The sequence below is a fragment of the Numida meleagris genome, chromosome 9 (assembly GCF_002078875.1).
Source record: "Numida meleagris isolate 19003 breed g44 Domestic line chromosome 9, NumMel1.0, whole genome shotgun sequence".
NCBI lineage: Eukaryota > Metazoa > Chordata > Aves > Galliformes > Numididae > Numida > Numida meleagris.
The window spans coordinates 2,967,955-2,983,560 of NC_034417.1; the positions used below are offsets into that span (position 1 = coordinate 2,967,955).

Genomic DNA, 15,606 nt, shown 5'->3' on the forward strand with positions numbered 1-15,606 from the left:
TTGAGTTATGCCCAATAAGTTTAATAATTGATAAAACCATTGCAAATGACAACTACAGAATACAAAGCAGACACACAAAAAAATGACCGCATAAAAGCGAGAAAGGAGTAACATCTGTGATGAAAAATAAGGTAAAGTACACTCAACAGGATACGGATTCAGGTATAACACACACGGTCACATACAACACCGCATTAGTAACAGCACACACAAATATTCATTCTACTGGGGCTTTCCACTGCTCTCCACTTCATCCTAGGTGACAAGTAAATGGATGTTTTTACTCTCTTACATAAATTCTTGTGCACACAACGTCATCAGCACCAAAGGTCTGGAAAAGAAATAGAAATCAATCAGAAAAAAATGGAACCAGCAAACACTTATCATCATTTTTAAAGTTAACTTTTACTACAGTAGATAGATCTACAGCAGAAATACAATTTCCTATGTCTTTTGACAGACGAAAGTAAAGAAAGGAGTTATTCTGGACAAGAAATGCACTGTAGGTGACCTCTTTTCCCAGGCACCATGAATTTTGTCAGAATGATAAATGACCCAGAAATTCCCTTCTTCTATAGTTTCTTGGCATGCATTTATAAATAAACATGAGAAAAGAAAAAGAATTTGGAATGTACTGCTGTTATATTTAGAAACAATTGCTGCACTTTGAACTGGAAATGCTGGGGGTGCAATCAGATTGGATGGCATGTTAAAAAGGTATTCTTTGATACCTGCAGGTATAAATCAGAGTAGTTCAAATGAAGCCAGTGGAGCAACGCTGAAGAGTTGGTGAGTGTCTAAGAACAACCTGTGAACGTAATGCTGCTGCAAGATGTTGACACATCATGCTTGGATATTGAAGCCTTCTTTCCCAGAGCGCAGTGTGGGTAGGATCAAACACAGCCTCCTTCCAGGATTCATTGACTTTAATCAGTGAATTAGTTAGCTATGTAGGGGTCTGAAATGAGGGCGCATAATGGACAAAAATATAGTGGTGATCGAACTCATTTCACATGACAAAAACGGTGAGATCTCACAAATACTTGATCACTACACATCTGAGAGTTGTTGACTTCATACAGACTATGTTTCATTACCATTGGAGCAGGTGCTGATCTACGCTCTTCGGTGACCAGCAACTGAACCTGAGGGAACAGCATGAAGCTGCAACAGGGGAGGGCCAGGCTGGGGATCAGGAAAAGGTTCTTCACCGAGGGGGCAGTCAGGCACTGCAACGGGCTGCCCAGGGCAGTGGTTGCGGCACTGACCTTGCTGGAGTTCAGGAAGCCTCTGGATAGTGCTCTCAGACACATGGACTGATTTTTGGGTGGTCCTGTGTGGAGACAGGAGTTGGACTCGATGATCCTCGTGGGTCCCTTCCAGCTTGGGATATTCTATGATCATCCAATTTCTTATGCCAGATTCAGTGCCTCAGCATACTCTGATTTTCCAGTTGCTAGAGTTGGTGTTATATGATGTTATACTAACAGAAACAGAGTTTTAGATATGCATCTGAAAGCCTGCGTTATTTTTATTTTTTTTAAATCTTTCTGTAGTACTGCACTTAGAAGGCAATTCTACTGCAGTAATATCACAGTACAGATTATTAGGACATTTAGGCATGACAAATTGCGGCAGCTGCCTCAGAAAGCCACCTAAACACAAAATCATTTTATGTAACTCTATGTCTTCAGGCTAAAATCAAAGCAAGCAATTAAACATAAAGGAAATAAGTGTCCAAGAATGAAGAAACACTGCCTGCAAAAAAGCTACAAGCACACTAGATGTTCAGCTACACTGACATTGCCAGTTTCACGCTCACTGCTAACAAGCTGTGGGATGGGATGCTCGGCTGGAATAACTGCCAATGTCTCACTCAAAAATATAATTAAGACCTACCCCAGAGTGTTATGAAAATTCAGCTGGACTGTATTTGTTTTAATGTTTCCTACGCTTGCTTTGGCCAATATTTCTTCACAAGGATTTGGCTTTAGAACTGCCTCTGGCACATATTTCATTCACTTTACTGAGGAAAAAAAGCCTTTTAGTGTTTTGGATGGTGAGAAATGACAAAGATATAGGCTTTGCTTTTATGCATAACAAGAGTTTATCATATTAATCTTTATACACATTTTTAACTTACACATGAAAATGTCTGAAAATGAACATTAAAGGATGCAGCAGTTCCCTACTGCCCGCAGCAGCAGCTGCAAACACCCTCACTGTGGCTTCCTTTGGTTCCTCCAAAACGATACACAAACGTGAAATTACTTTTGTAGGAGCTTTGCCAGACAAAGGAAGTCAGAATCAAGACCATGCAGTGCTTGAGATTTTGTGCAGACTAGAAGGTCGCTGACAGCGATTGCCTTCCTGTGGTACAATCAGGCACTGCTAAGCATAGCGAAGCCTGGGTCCTCACTGCTCTTCTTTCCATGTTGGAACGCATAAAGAAATGGCTGTGACTGTCATTGCTAGGTACATGGTTTAAATGTGGACTTATGTAAAAGGAGATTCCCTATCTTAATGTAACTTACTAGCATTGTTGATAAAACTCCACGTTGCTAAGCCATGCGAAGAGGAACATATTCAAACTTGCTGCATTCCTTCTCTTGTGGTTAATCACAGAAACGTCTAATGAACGGCTGGGCCCAAGCTCAGGGGAAGATCCAGAACAAAAGGCTGTTATTCATACATCTTTCACACTTATCTCCTTGTATTCAGAGGTAAGATAGAGCGGCTTAGTATTTGTGTGCCCAATTCTAGAGCGGAATGAAGCACTAGTTCCTGTCAGAACAAGCAGACTCTACAGACTTCCATGACCGAAAGGAGTAGAGCTTCGTAATAAGGAGAGAGACTAATCCTGGCTAATTGGTGGTGAAATTGCACCGGAGTAACTCAAAGGAGTGCAACACTACCAAGCGAAATTCAAAACTAATGAGAAGATGCACGATTTTCAAACACCACACTCCCATCAGACTGCAAAGAACCCACTCATCTTACAAAATGCTACAAGGCTTCTATCTAAATCTAAAACAGGACTTAAAATGTGCAATTTACAAAAGACTGTACATTACAGAAGAGCTTTCTCCACTTAGCTTGTCATAACGTGAGGCTAAGAGAGTCCAAAAGGGCACTGCAAAGGAAGTGCTGCACAAGGGGATAATCCAACAGATTGATCTGTTTCAGTTCACTCGAGATTTCACGACTGCTGTCATCATTAGAGATTAAATGAGCATTACAGGGAAGTATATACTATTGTATGAGTCAGTCTGCTTTGTAAAGTTGTTCTTTATAAACATTTTCTGAGGAAAAGCACCTTTGTGATACGTGGAGCACACAGTACAACCAGGACAACTGTCACTGAAGTGATCACCAGGGAAAGATCAGTTCTGCCAGTGTGTGCATCCCATTCTCTGCTCATGACTGTAGTCAGTCTGCAGAGCCACCTCTTAAAAAGAGAGAGGGAATACATCAGCAAATAAATGGAAAAGGTGCTACAAGAATGAACAGCACTTTCTGTCCCCAGAAAAGGCTTTGCACATGCAGACTTCCGTGTGTACACTCAGAGGCAATACTCCCTGAACAAGACAGAAGTATCTATAAATCTCTAGACTGATGACACTTAATCAGTGATGATAAACTAATCTTATACAGCATAAAAATATAAATCTTCACGAGAAAGCCATACTGTATATTTCCTTTCTCCTCCTGAGTCCCATAATGTTTCAAGAAGATTAATTGTTTTGACAACATAGTCGCAGAAGACGCAGACCTCACTTTCAACCTTGGATGCTACTAACAAGCTACCCAAGATCCAGCTGCACTTTCTGCAGGATGAGACCATGCAACATCAGGTCATTTGTCAGGGTATCTGTATTTGAGAACTGCTGTGTTTTGCAGTTGCCTCAGAGTTATGCAGCAAATCAATGACAGATATAAGAATATAGTCTTTAAAGCCAGTCCCCAGCAACCATCTAAGCTGCAACGGATATTACAAGAGGCTATCCACAGGATCAGATGCATCCACCATATAAATGGCTTTGGCTTCTTTCTGTGCTTATGTGTTTGGGACATGCCCCAGATCAAGCTGTACTAGTGAGCAAGGGCTGCAGATCTATAAGTTCCCCTTCTAAATCTCCTCGGGGTAAATACTAAAGTAAAGCACTAGGTAAATGCAACACTTGTGTGTGCATGATTACAGGTCTCAGAACTTTTATCAAAGCTGTTTTTAGCGAGGTCAGCAGCAAAAACCCCCAGTGACCTCCATGAGGTGTCCCACCTTTTGATAACTGATTGTATTTAAGATAATTCTTCCAGAACTTAACAAAGCAGCTAAAACTACTTAAGGAGTTTAACATTGTTTGATACAATGTTTAGGCACATCACAAATCTCAAAGCATTCAGCAGAAAAATATATTACCAAATCTGCACTTCTCACCTGCTATGTTTAATTTTAGAAGCCAGCAACATCATTTAAAAATGTTCACTCACTCATTTAGACTCCACAGTTCACCAGTTTTAATCAACTATGTCATGATTTTTCTGGGAAGGAAAAGGAGAATACAAACCATGCTTGAATCCCCCCAGTGTGCTGATCTTTGACCCTTGCTATAATTGACTCTGAGAACCCCTGTGTGATACATGAACTGTGTAAAATGTGGTCTAAGGCTGTTTTTAAAGATCCTCTTCAGTAACCATCCACTTTAAAATGTTTGTGTTATAGATGAAATTAAAATCTACAGAGGCATGAGCAGCTATGAAAGCACTGAGGCAGATGAAGTCAAAATATGTTTCTCATTTGAACAGCTAACATTCAGAAGCAGCATCCTTTAACTTTGTAAGAGCAGACCTTTTGTTCTGACTTACACAAGTGATTGATAGCTCATTAATGTCCCTGATGAAAACACACAGCAAGAGCAAAAACAATAAGAACTATAAAAGAAAAATGAAGGGATGAAAAAAGATGTTAGAGTAGCCTAAATCCCAGGCCTTACTTTTCAGACAAGTAAATTCAATAAACAATTTTGTGTTAGATTCCAATCTTGACCACCCAAGTGCTAATTCAAGTTGCTTCTGAGTTGAGTTGTAAACAAGGATATCTATGCATTATAGACTTGAAGTCCAATAAAGCCTAAAGATACAGTCACGACAAACAAATTCGGTCTCTGATGGGGATCTATTCTTATCATCCTCCTTTGCCTGCGTATTCCTTTTTTAACCTAGATTATTCGGTACTTCTAAAAATGCAGCACTGACTTTCCGGCAAGTGCATCTGATGTGATTACCATTAACATCGCTGATGAAAGTACTTACAATGTTCTTGCACATTTGCAGCACCTTTTTTATAAAGCAGAGCTTGGTCAAAAATCCCTCATTTAGTGAAAAGGGCTCTTCAAGTGGGACTTCAGACCCACATCTGCCAAACTACAAGCCAAATATTATTTATGCTACTAATAAGAATCATCTCATTCCCCATGCTGCAAGCAGTTAAGGAGAACCAAAGGTGAACATAACTGGCACCAGAGATTAAAGAAAGCTTTTGCTAACTGAATAGTTTGTTCCCAGTATCTGTGTTCCAGAGGACATGATGTGCCACGAAAGACCATCATACTGCTTCAGCAGAATGTCTTTGAAGAACACAAGAAAATTCTTCTGCCAGGATCCAGAAAAGACTGATAATTATATAGTAATAAGGTTGCTATTTTAGATCTGTGATAGTCATGACAATTCAACACATTTGTTTTTTTTAGTGTGTGACAATAAATGCATTTTACTTAACATTCTGTGCTGGACAGAAAAACACATCCACTTGGAAAACGTCATAATCTAATGGACCCCCTAAGCCATGTGGCACATTAGATTAAAAATTATGAAGCAAAGCACCAAGATTTATGCGCCACTATTAGCGGAGTAAAACTCATTCCTCACCCTCCTACAGCATCAAGTCTCACATTCCAACAGCCTCAAGCCTATTTCCCATTAATGCCTCAGAAGTCTAACACAGTTTAGATTCCTTACTGCAACTTTTTGCACACAGTATATGAGTTTTATTGATTTCTTCTGCAAATGCATTAACAGCTAGGAAAGAGACTGATGACTTCTTCAAAGATTTCTTTGGCTGGAGAAGCAGAAGGTGTGAGAAGTATCAGCTTTACAGAGTTTTTAAACTGCTACATCACAGGGTCTCCCTGTGAAGGATGAGAAAATATTTCCTAGGTAAGTAAGAAGGTCTGAGAAGTGTGAAGATGGGAATTGTTAAATATTTGAATTGATACATGGAGCTGGGGGTTTTGCTCCCTGTATCAATTCAAATATTTTTTCTTTAGGACACAAAAATTTTTGGGTCCTAAAGAACCCTAAAGAAGCTGGGATGATGGAAGGAGAAAGAGGGGAAAAGACAAAGACAGATCTCACTGTGATCTTAGTTTGGAAGAAGTAAGACATACATGAGCTACAGACTCAGGCACAAGGAAGGCTTCTAAGCTTGAGATAAAGTAATCTAAGTTAACCCTGGAGCAATGATGAATGCAAACACAGTTGAGAGGCAAGAGCTCAAAAGGGATCCCAAAGTTTTCCCACTAAGAGCTCCTATTCCTACTTTGCTCCTTGTTACAGTCAAGAGATGCACCTCAGGCAAACCCTCTGAGTAGTTTAGCTTTTAAAGCAAAAATGGTGTGGATGGAATATTCCAGGCTTCTAAAATTAGGGGCTACAGGCAAGAAAATTTTAGCTTCCCTTACCCTCTCCTGTCTTTCTCCAAACAGAAAGCCTCCCACAAGGATTCATTTTGGCAATCTCAACTTCTCCAAATGAACCAGAGACCTCACACTCGGTACAATTACTCTTAGAAACACCTCATTACTGAGCGTCAGGGTGTCAGAAGATTTTGAACATCCTGACTCATGTATTTAAAAGATTTGGACATTAAATCCCATCAAACATTGTAAGGGACTTGAAATTTTCTGCCTTGAGGACTAAGAATTGGCCTAATATTTAATGAAGCAAAATAGGCCACCATGCTTCAGAAAAGAGGCAGAAGAATGGAACTGCATATCATATTAAACAGTGAAAAACAGGGAGAATGATCTCAATCACTTGGAAGCAAACACTATGTTTCCATAATGAACACAGTAAAATCCTACCAAAACATAGTCCCAGCTTGCGGAAAAGGAGAAAGTGATCAGTCTGGGGAATCAGAAACCAGGAAAATTACCTGGGATCATGATCAGCTGAGCATGAGTTTCCAAAAATTGATTAAGAAAGTCTTTGCATATATATCAGAAGAATTTCAGGTAAAAGCGGGGAGATGAAGTTGCTGCTGCATCAGGTGCTAGTATGATTGATGGCAGAATAGCACATGTGATTCTGGCATTCATAGGTGAGAAAGGAAATTGATAAATTGGAAGGGCTTATAGAAACACCGAAAGAATGATTCAAAAATAATTTGTTTGACATTGAAGGGCTCGAGTGATTTAGCCTGACAAAAGGAAGGCTCTTCTAAGAGGTGGCTTCATCAGTGATGTTAACAGAAGTTTTTGCAAAAATAAATGTTAGGAATATTTAGATTCTTCAATATACATAATATGTAACAGCAGAAATTTGAATATAGACATATTCAGATTAGAAAGAATGTGTACAGTTTAGTGGCAACGAAATGAACCAGTAAAATCACTTCTTGTTGTTTGCGGTCCTATAACTGAAAATACTAATGAGGAATTAGCCTAATGTACATCCTAATCTGAAAAAGAATTAATTCAGGAAAGCTCAACAGGCTGATTATGCAAGAGAAAAAAAAAAAAAAAAGCCTAGATGGCTTTGTAATCTTTGTACTGCTCTGGTTTCTTAACCAGACTCATTCTTCTACCCCAGCTGGGTAAGTTCACATTGCTGATTCCAGGAGGGAAGTGTATTATGACTGCCCTTTCTGCTTTGCTTTGAACTGCTTTTTTCCTTTAACTTTCTTGAACAGCTGCCTCACTAGTCTGTTGTTGAAGTACAAAAGTGTATTAGAAGGCTGGAAAAATTAAAATTGAGAATTCATTTTAATCACTACTTTATATATAAAGACAAAGCAGGAATCAAAGTACTTTGCCTCCTAAACTTTTTGGATGATGTAAAGAATTTCAGTGATTAATTCAAAATAAATGATCCAGAATTATGGTATTCATTCAGCAAAAAACAGTTCTGTTTCATTAGCAGCATACTCTTCCTCATAAGGGGTGGATGAAGTTCCAAGAAGTCTGGAATAACAGTAATACTTTAAAAGCTTTTTATTTGTACTTGGGTTAGGCTTGGGTCCTGTTTTTGTTTCAGATGCAGTATTAAAAACAGAGCTCCAGCTGCTTTAGAGAAGCATTTGGGAGGTTGTTTGTTTTTTAAATTGCAGGAGTTTAGTCAGTCTAATAGTCTGAAATAAAAACTCCCTCTTTGATGCTTTCTTACTTACTGCGCCAGCAGCATCGCTTCCATGCCCAAACCAATGAGGTACAACAGCTCAGTCAATTGATTTACCCAGAATTCACTTGTAAGAATGTGCAAAATAAAAGATTCTGAACTTGAGCTGAACTGTGTTACGTGTAACTCAGAAAAATTGTGTCTATATTCAGTTCTGGATGTCTTTTAATGTATGTGGATGGATTACTAGGGAAACATTCGCTAAAGCAAACTCAACTCTAACAGAAGTACAATATCAATAAAGAAACTGCACATGATTCATGGCATAAATGGAGAGGCAGTTGCAGAGGTGCTACTGCAAATGCTTGAAGTAACCCTGCTGCCATATGGAAGGTCACACAGGAGTGGGGGGATGCTGGCTGACAGCAAATGTGTAAACGTGTGGATTTCTAGCAAACTCATGAGGGCAGCTCTGAACTGGATTCAGAGATGATCAAGGAATTGGGGGCGGTGGCAGAGATAGGGAAGGAATTGTGTGTTCTTCATCAACAGAATGAGATTAGAGCATACTAACAACATGCCACATGTCTCCTCTACACCATGCGCCTGTGTATAAGAAGCATCACATTAAACACATGCTTATAAAAAGAAGGTTCTCCAGAAATGAGGTCAAACTCTTTGATCTCTCTCTCACCAGAGAAAATCTGCAATAAATCAAAGAAATTCTTTGGTGTTATTGTGGTCACAGAGAGCAGAAGTGGCCCACTTGTGATTATTCTACCAGTAAAGATATGGTGAAAGATATAGCAATAAAATGCAAGTGAGAACCTGCACATATTTGCATTTTTTCTTAAAGAAACAATAATAAAAAGAAAGGAAAAGATTTGATGTGTGAATTGTACTGCAGAGAATTATGAAAATGGTAGTTTTTCCAGACAGATTTAAGGAAAGTAGCAAGCCATGCTACGCAGCAACAAAAAGCTGTTAACACAGTGCATGCATTGGTTGGCTTTGAGGTTCTTACCAAAATCAGCTCATCATTAGCTAATTCTCGAGTCCAGTATGTTTTAGGACCATCTCCCTCAATAAGAGTTTGTTTGCAATAGATCTTGTTTTCATTCTCCCAAGTGGCCAAACTCTGCAGGCAAGAAAACCATTAAGAATAACATTAATTATATTCTCCAGCAGCATGAAGCAGAGAGACAACAATGAGCAGCAGTGAGAATATCTGCTGCAGTAATCGAGTAAAACACAGATAAGGGCAAAGGGAAAAAGACATCAGTGGAAAGTGACGAAATCAAAATTAAGTTGTAAGGTTGTTTTTTTTTTTTTTTTTAATAAGTATATATTAGCAAAGTAATTGTAAATGTGCCTTTTCGATGTAAATCAGCATTTGTTTCCAAACCCCAAAGCCATTTTCATAAAATGCTTGATGTTGAAAACTATCATTTAGAAATGTGGTAATACAGCATCCTCACTCCCACATATCTTGGTACACATGTGGTTTGATGCCACATATTGCTTATGGCTACAAAGTCCCCTTGGAGTAAAAGCAGCAAGAGTACTATGTATCGTTTTGTGGTCATAAATAAGGCAGTATTTGCCACTTCTAACCTTCCATGCTATGTGGCACTGTGCCAAGTTAACTGTATCTCGAGCGCATACTGTACTAACAACCCAGAATAAATCACAGCTACAGCTCCATTACAAGAACTTTGTTAGAACTCCAGCATTTGTGATATTTCTTTTTTAAGGCTCTAGGTCTGGTGATTGAAAATACCTGCAGGCATTTTTCAAAGCATTTGAATAATGACTATGAAACCACTGAAAAACAAGTTAATATAGGATTTTGTTTAGCTTTCACCAACAGGCAAGCCCTGACTTTCTGTTGCTTTTCATTCTAGCACTGAACTATTACTCTTTGGGGCAATGGAACAGCTGTGCAGAAGGATGCCCTATAATGAATGTGCGAGTAATTGCTTTACAACCAGCACATGGGAGACATTCATTAGTCCGTGATTATATACAAATATGTGTGCACATATGTATGCATAAAATCAAGTTAACACTTCCCAGACGTCCTGAGGGGGAAAAAAAAACATTAAAAAAGAAACCAAAACCCTTTCCTTTGATCTAAAATTAGCTGTTCACTTCATATATTTCTTCCAAAACAATAGGTTTTTAAGCCAGCAAACCACCTAAAGTGGCAGTTATAGAAGCTGTGCCTTTCAGCGAACTGCATCGGACTCCTCTTTGTTTGTATGAACAATGGATCAAGTTAGCTGGCAGAACAAAACCCTCCACCCCATTAAGTGTACCAAAAAATCTATCATCAGTTAGTAATTTTGCCAGGTACTGCAAGCTATATTCTGAAGTATTATTTTATTATTTGTCAATTTCTGCTCTGTAGCAACACCTTGGCTATATATATACAACAGTACAACTCATTCCTGAGACTGAACTATAAATAATTTCACAACACATGGAAAAAATTTACTACTTCACAAAACACATTTCTTTCAGATTTTTCCAACTTGCAAAGCTTACAGCCATAATTATTGTTTTTCCAGCAATAAATCTTCCTCTAGAAAGCAGGTCACATTTATTGTATATGAATTATGCATGAAAAAACTACTTTTGCTGAGCAAGATAAATTAACAGCCAGCAACATTTCCTGAACAAACTGTTAAATATATGATAACTCATCTTGGAGATGAAGTGGATGTTCTAAGTATTCACCACCTTCCAACATCTACCTCTCTTTGTCAAAAATTTAAATACACAGCAATTGCACTGAAGATATTAAGTTTACTCTGATTTTTTAATTGTTCAAATGGTCTCATAAACTGGCCCATGAATCAGCAGAGATTATAACTTGGCCGACAGGCTGTTGCATCTTAAAAACCATATTCTTTATTTGGGACTACATTTCTATACTTTTTACTCACACACTTTTTTCAGTCAATCTTATAAATGTCAGTGAGTCAAGTACTTGGGTAAAGGATTACATACTCATGCTTTTGTTAACTTTTTTGAAAGACAGCGCTGATCAGAACCCAGTTCTCCAGTACCCTGGATCCCATGTACCTACATCAGCAAGAAGCCAGGATCAGATGCTGCTGACTTAACAATATTATATCCCCTCCACAGCCGCTGAAGTGGTTTACAAAGGGTAGGGGAGCAGGGGCTCACACAGAGAATCAAACCCCAAACACTCTCTCTGATGCACTCTGTACAAGGAGATGGCGTAACCATGGCTGGTGTACCTCTGGCTGGAAGTCTGTCTTATACTGCTAAAGATTTATCTGATCAGCAAATGGAAAATGTGCACTTGCAAGGGAATGAAAGATAATTTCATTCCAAGACAATCAATTCGGACTGCTTGTGAAGCTGTCCGACTGATTTTAGAACAACAGTTATGTCAGGTTTGTGCACTAAATCCTGACTCTGACTCTCGCTCCAGTGTTCCCCACACCGAGGAGGGAGAGCAGGGAGAGCCTTCACTGTGAGTGAGGTCTCCAAGAGAGAGGGAAGCAAAGAGAGCTGGACAAAACCCCACCAGGCGGGGAGCTGGCAAGCAGATACTCAGCTATGCCCTTAAGATCTGTCATGCTCTGTCACCTTCAGATTTCAGCTTTGCTTTGTCCTGCATGCCAGAGAATGTTGGATGAGGTGAGCTGCAAGAACCAAGAACCCCCTCCAGCGAGTTTCTAGGAGGAAGAAGGTGGAGGACAGCAGATGTGTTTGTGCCATCTAAGAGGAGTTCGGTAAGGAAGCTGGACAGACACTGGGCTCTCACTGTGTCTCTCTGCCGGGGTGGTAGTTCTGTAACTCTCAGCGTGCGAACACACATACAGCGTACACACAGTTCTCCTCTTACCCTGCATTTTCGGCCATCCACCGTCTCCTCCTCGAAGCTCTCCCCGATTTTGAAGTTGATCTCCGTGGTGCGGACAGTGGTGGAAGTTTTGATGTAGAACTGGTCCCCATCCTGGCGGATCTCCACGTGGGGTTTGGAGGCGGCCGCCACCGCCACCTTCCTGAGCATGGCGTTGACACCTGGGCGAAGCGCGGAGGAAGCAGAGCTTGAGGTCGCCAGCTCGGCCAGCACCGCTCCGGCTCGGGGCGGGGGGCCGAAAGGCAGCGCTGCAGCCCCGCGTGCAGGGGCCGCGGCTCCGGGCAGAGCACGGCGGCAGAGCCCCGGGCAGGGCCGCCGGCGTTCGCAGGTGAGGCGCGGAGCGCGGCCGTGCTCGCCTCCGCGTCCCCCGGGCAGGGCTCGCAGCCTCCCCCGCGCCGCCGCACCGAGCCCTCCCGGGCGGCACCGAGCACCGCGCGGCTCCGGCTGCCCCGCGCCCCTTCCCTCGGTTCGCTCCCCCAGCCCGCCCGCCGCACCGAGCTCACCCAGCGCTTTGAGGAGCTCGTCGAAATTCTCGCTGCTCCTCATCTTCCAGGTGCCGGCGAAGTTGGGCATGGCGGGGCGGACGGCGGGGACGCGGCGCTGCTGCTCGCTCTGCGGCTCGGGCACCGTGTGAGCGGGGCGGACCGCGGCGGCGGAGAAGAGCGCGGGTCACACCCACCGGCCCCCAGCCGGCCCCCAGCCCTTCCCCCGAGAGCAGCGCACGCTGCCAGTCTGCCGTTCCCCCTCCCAGCCTTCCGTCTGTCCGTCCTCGCAGCCCCCATCCATCACTCCCCGCCCCGCAGCCCTCCTGGGGCCGCCCGACTGCCGCTTGTCCCGGCCGCTGCGCTGGGCACCGAGGACTCGATGACGGCCCAGAAGCAGCCGGGGGAAAAGCGGAGAGCAACGCAAATGAGAGAAGAGCCTCGGGGCTCACGCTGCACCGCTCCCTAGCCTCGCTGGGCCGAGGCGCGGGAGCACGTGGTCACACCCTGTGCCCGAGCTGTCCGAGCACAGCCCGCACGCCTGTGTCGGCTCTGGAGCCCGGGCTGGGCGCGTCCCCAGCGCCGCTATCGCGAACGGCCCCCACCAAAGGGGTGCGGGGGGCTGGGGCAGGCGGCTGAGGCGAAGAAGCCGTGGCTGCCCCGATCCGAGCCTGCCCGTTTGAGCAGGGCAAAGGACAAAGGCTCGTACAAAACCCGCAGACTTCCGTAGTCACGGCCACGGTCCCGCATTGCTCGGCTGCGGGTAGAGGATATAGCTCAGGGGCTGCGAGGTATTCCCCCTGCATCCAAAAGAGCAGTGCCCATCGAGGTCACAGTTTATCGGGGAGAAGCACTCCAAGCCCTGTCCCGCTGTTTTAAATAAACACCAGCATGCTGCAGCTGTGAGCACCCATCTGTGCCTCGCTGCGTTTTCATGATCGTTTCCATTGCCTTTGCTTGCAGTCCCCCAGTTCTGGGCCAGAGGTGCTGAAGTTCCTTGCCGCAGCTGATTTATCCACGTGATTGAGGGGACCAGGATTTGGTGGGTTAAGACACGTGGATTTTTTTCTGCTGCTGTTGTGCACAAGGAAATACTCCAAAGATTCAGAGGGCTGTGATTTCCCGCTCCGAACACAGCCAGATGTATTTTAATTATAGGAAAACCTTTGCTGAGCCAGCTCCATGGTACATTCACAACCATTTTTCACTCGTTTCACTTGCTCTGTGAAATGACAAGTTGGTTCCTTGAGGTATGTATAAAATGTGTTCACTCCTGGAAAATGTGCAGATCTGGGACTTACTGCAGCCATCTGTCAGGCAGGATTCTGCCGCCTATAGAGTGAAATTTGCTCTCATTTTTCACCCCAGGAAGAGCTTTTCTCCAGTAAGGCAGAATTGTAGGGCAGAACCAAATATTTCTCTGTTGGCAGTCATTCTTTTTCTACTGTTTTTTTTCCCCGTCTTTTTAGGACACCCTGGAGACATGGCATAGCTCTGTATCTCACATATTCTGATGGAAAATGTGGGTTTTTTTTCAAGAAATGAAAATTTTGGTGGGAAATATCTGTTTTCAATGTCAGTTTTCTCTAGAAAAAGAAACAAAGAAACAAACCAAAACTGGGCACGTGGCCTTTCTCATTTTGTAGTAAATGACAAGAGAATCTCCATCTGAAATGTTTAAAGATTTCCAGTCACCTCAAAATTAAAACGAAACAAAACACAACCCACGAAAAAAAGGAAAAGCAAAAAAACCATGGAAAACTCAGCATTGCCAGTAATAATAATAGTAAAAACACCTGGGAAAAAAATCATAAAGCGGACAGAGATCATATCCCCACGACAGGTGGTCTCAAATCTTATGAACAAGAAGCTGCAGGCCCAATGAACCTGCACCAAATCTATGCATTGCTGCAAAGCACTGCTGAAACCCCCTGTGGAGTCTCTCAGTTTCAGCTTGCCAGTTGCACCACTGAAATCACACTGCCACCATCCAGGCTTGCTTCCAGAACCCCACAAATAAGTACACGTGGACCCCAGTGGAAGCAATGCAGCAGCTGCAAGACAGAGGCGATATGATAAGAAGCAAGTACAGCATAAACTGGGTAGGAACCACCTATGTCTGCCAAAGAAAATGAACTGGCCCAGAAGATTTGAAGGAGGGCATTTTGGACTTTGAAGGACCACTTAATTTCCACTACTGCTCTTCATTTGCTGCACCACAGATCTGAACAAGAAGTATTCTGGGAGATGTTAGCTGTGAGGGTGTTTCTAAGAGGCAGGACCAGTTTTTGAGGTGCTGGACTGTGGCCCTTGACCTATCTCATGCTGACCAGGAGAGAACCTTCAGAATACCAGTCATCTAGAAAGTGTGGCAAGCTCGAAAGAACAAGAGCCTGCAGGTGGCAAAGGCTCTCTTCTGCAAGGGAAGTATGATGAGCTAGTCAGCTCAAATGCATCTAAATCAAACTACGTTTTTATTTACTTTATAATCTTTTCTAAAGACTGTGAGTTACTGATCCACCTATACAGTACACTCTTGGGTGTCTAGCTGGCGTTGTCTGACAATGTGTACATGTTCACACCTTATTACACACAGAGGAGCTTTCCTACTGGTGCTACAGACTGAGCTCACCAGCTCTTTAGAATTAGACCCCAGAGTTCAACCACACAAGGAACTGTCCCTCTCTGAGACTCAGGGCCACTGCTGCTAGCACAGGGCTGGAGGAAGCTCCACCTATTTCCAGAGCAAATTTTTTCCTTGTCACCAAAAGTTCTTCGTATATATGAATTAATTGAATTAATCACCTACATTCTTCCACGTCATCCTCCCTG

The 15,606-nt window shown here is 42.6% G+C and overlaps 1 protein-coding gene across 1 annotated transcript; it reads right to left on the bottom strand.

The window, feature by feature from the left end:
- Positions 1-12,981, bottom strand: CRABP1 (cellular retinoic acid binding protein 1). Its single transcript, XM_021407684.1, has 4 exons — positions 12,796-12,981; positions 12,275-12,453; positions 9,419-9,532; positions 1-331 (listed from the first exon to the last, which is right to left on the bottom strand). Exons 1-4 carry the CDS (start codon positions 12,863-12,865, stop codon positions 281-283), a joined length of 414 nt encoding a protein of 137 aa, XP_021263359.1. The 5' UTR covers positions 12,866-12,981; the 3' UTR covers positions 1-280.

Excerpts from the sequence above, each read along its gene's own strand:
- CRABP1 (XM_021407684.1), bottom strand. The coding sequence starts at position 12,865 with ATGCCCAACTTCGCCGGCACCTGGAAGATGAGGAGCAGCGAGAATTTC. Across the intron at positions 12,454-12,795 it reads CGAGCTCCTCAAAGCGCTGG|GTGTCAACGCCATGCTCAGG; the intron begins GTGAGCTCGGTG and ends CGCTTCGCCCAG. Across the intron at positions 9,533-12,274 it reads TGGATGGCCGAAAATGCAGG|AGTTTGGCCACTTGGGAGAA; the intron begins GTAAGAGGAGAA and ends TCTTGCCTGCAG.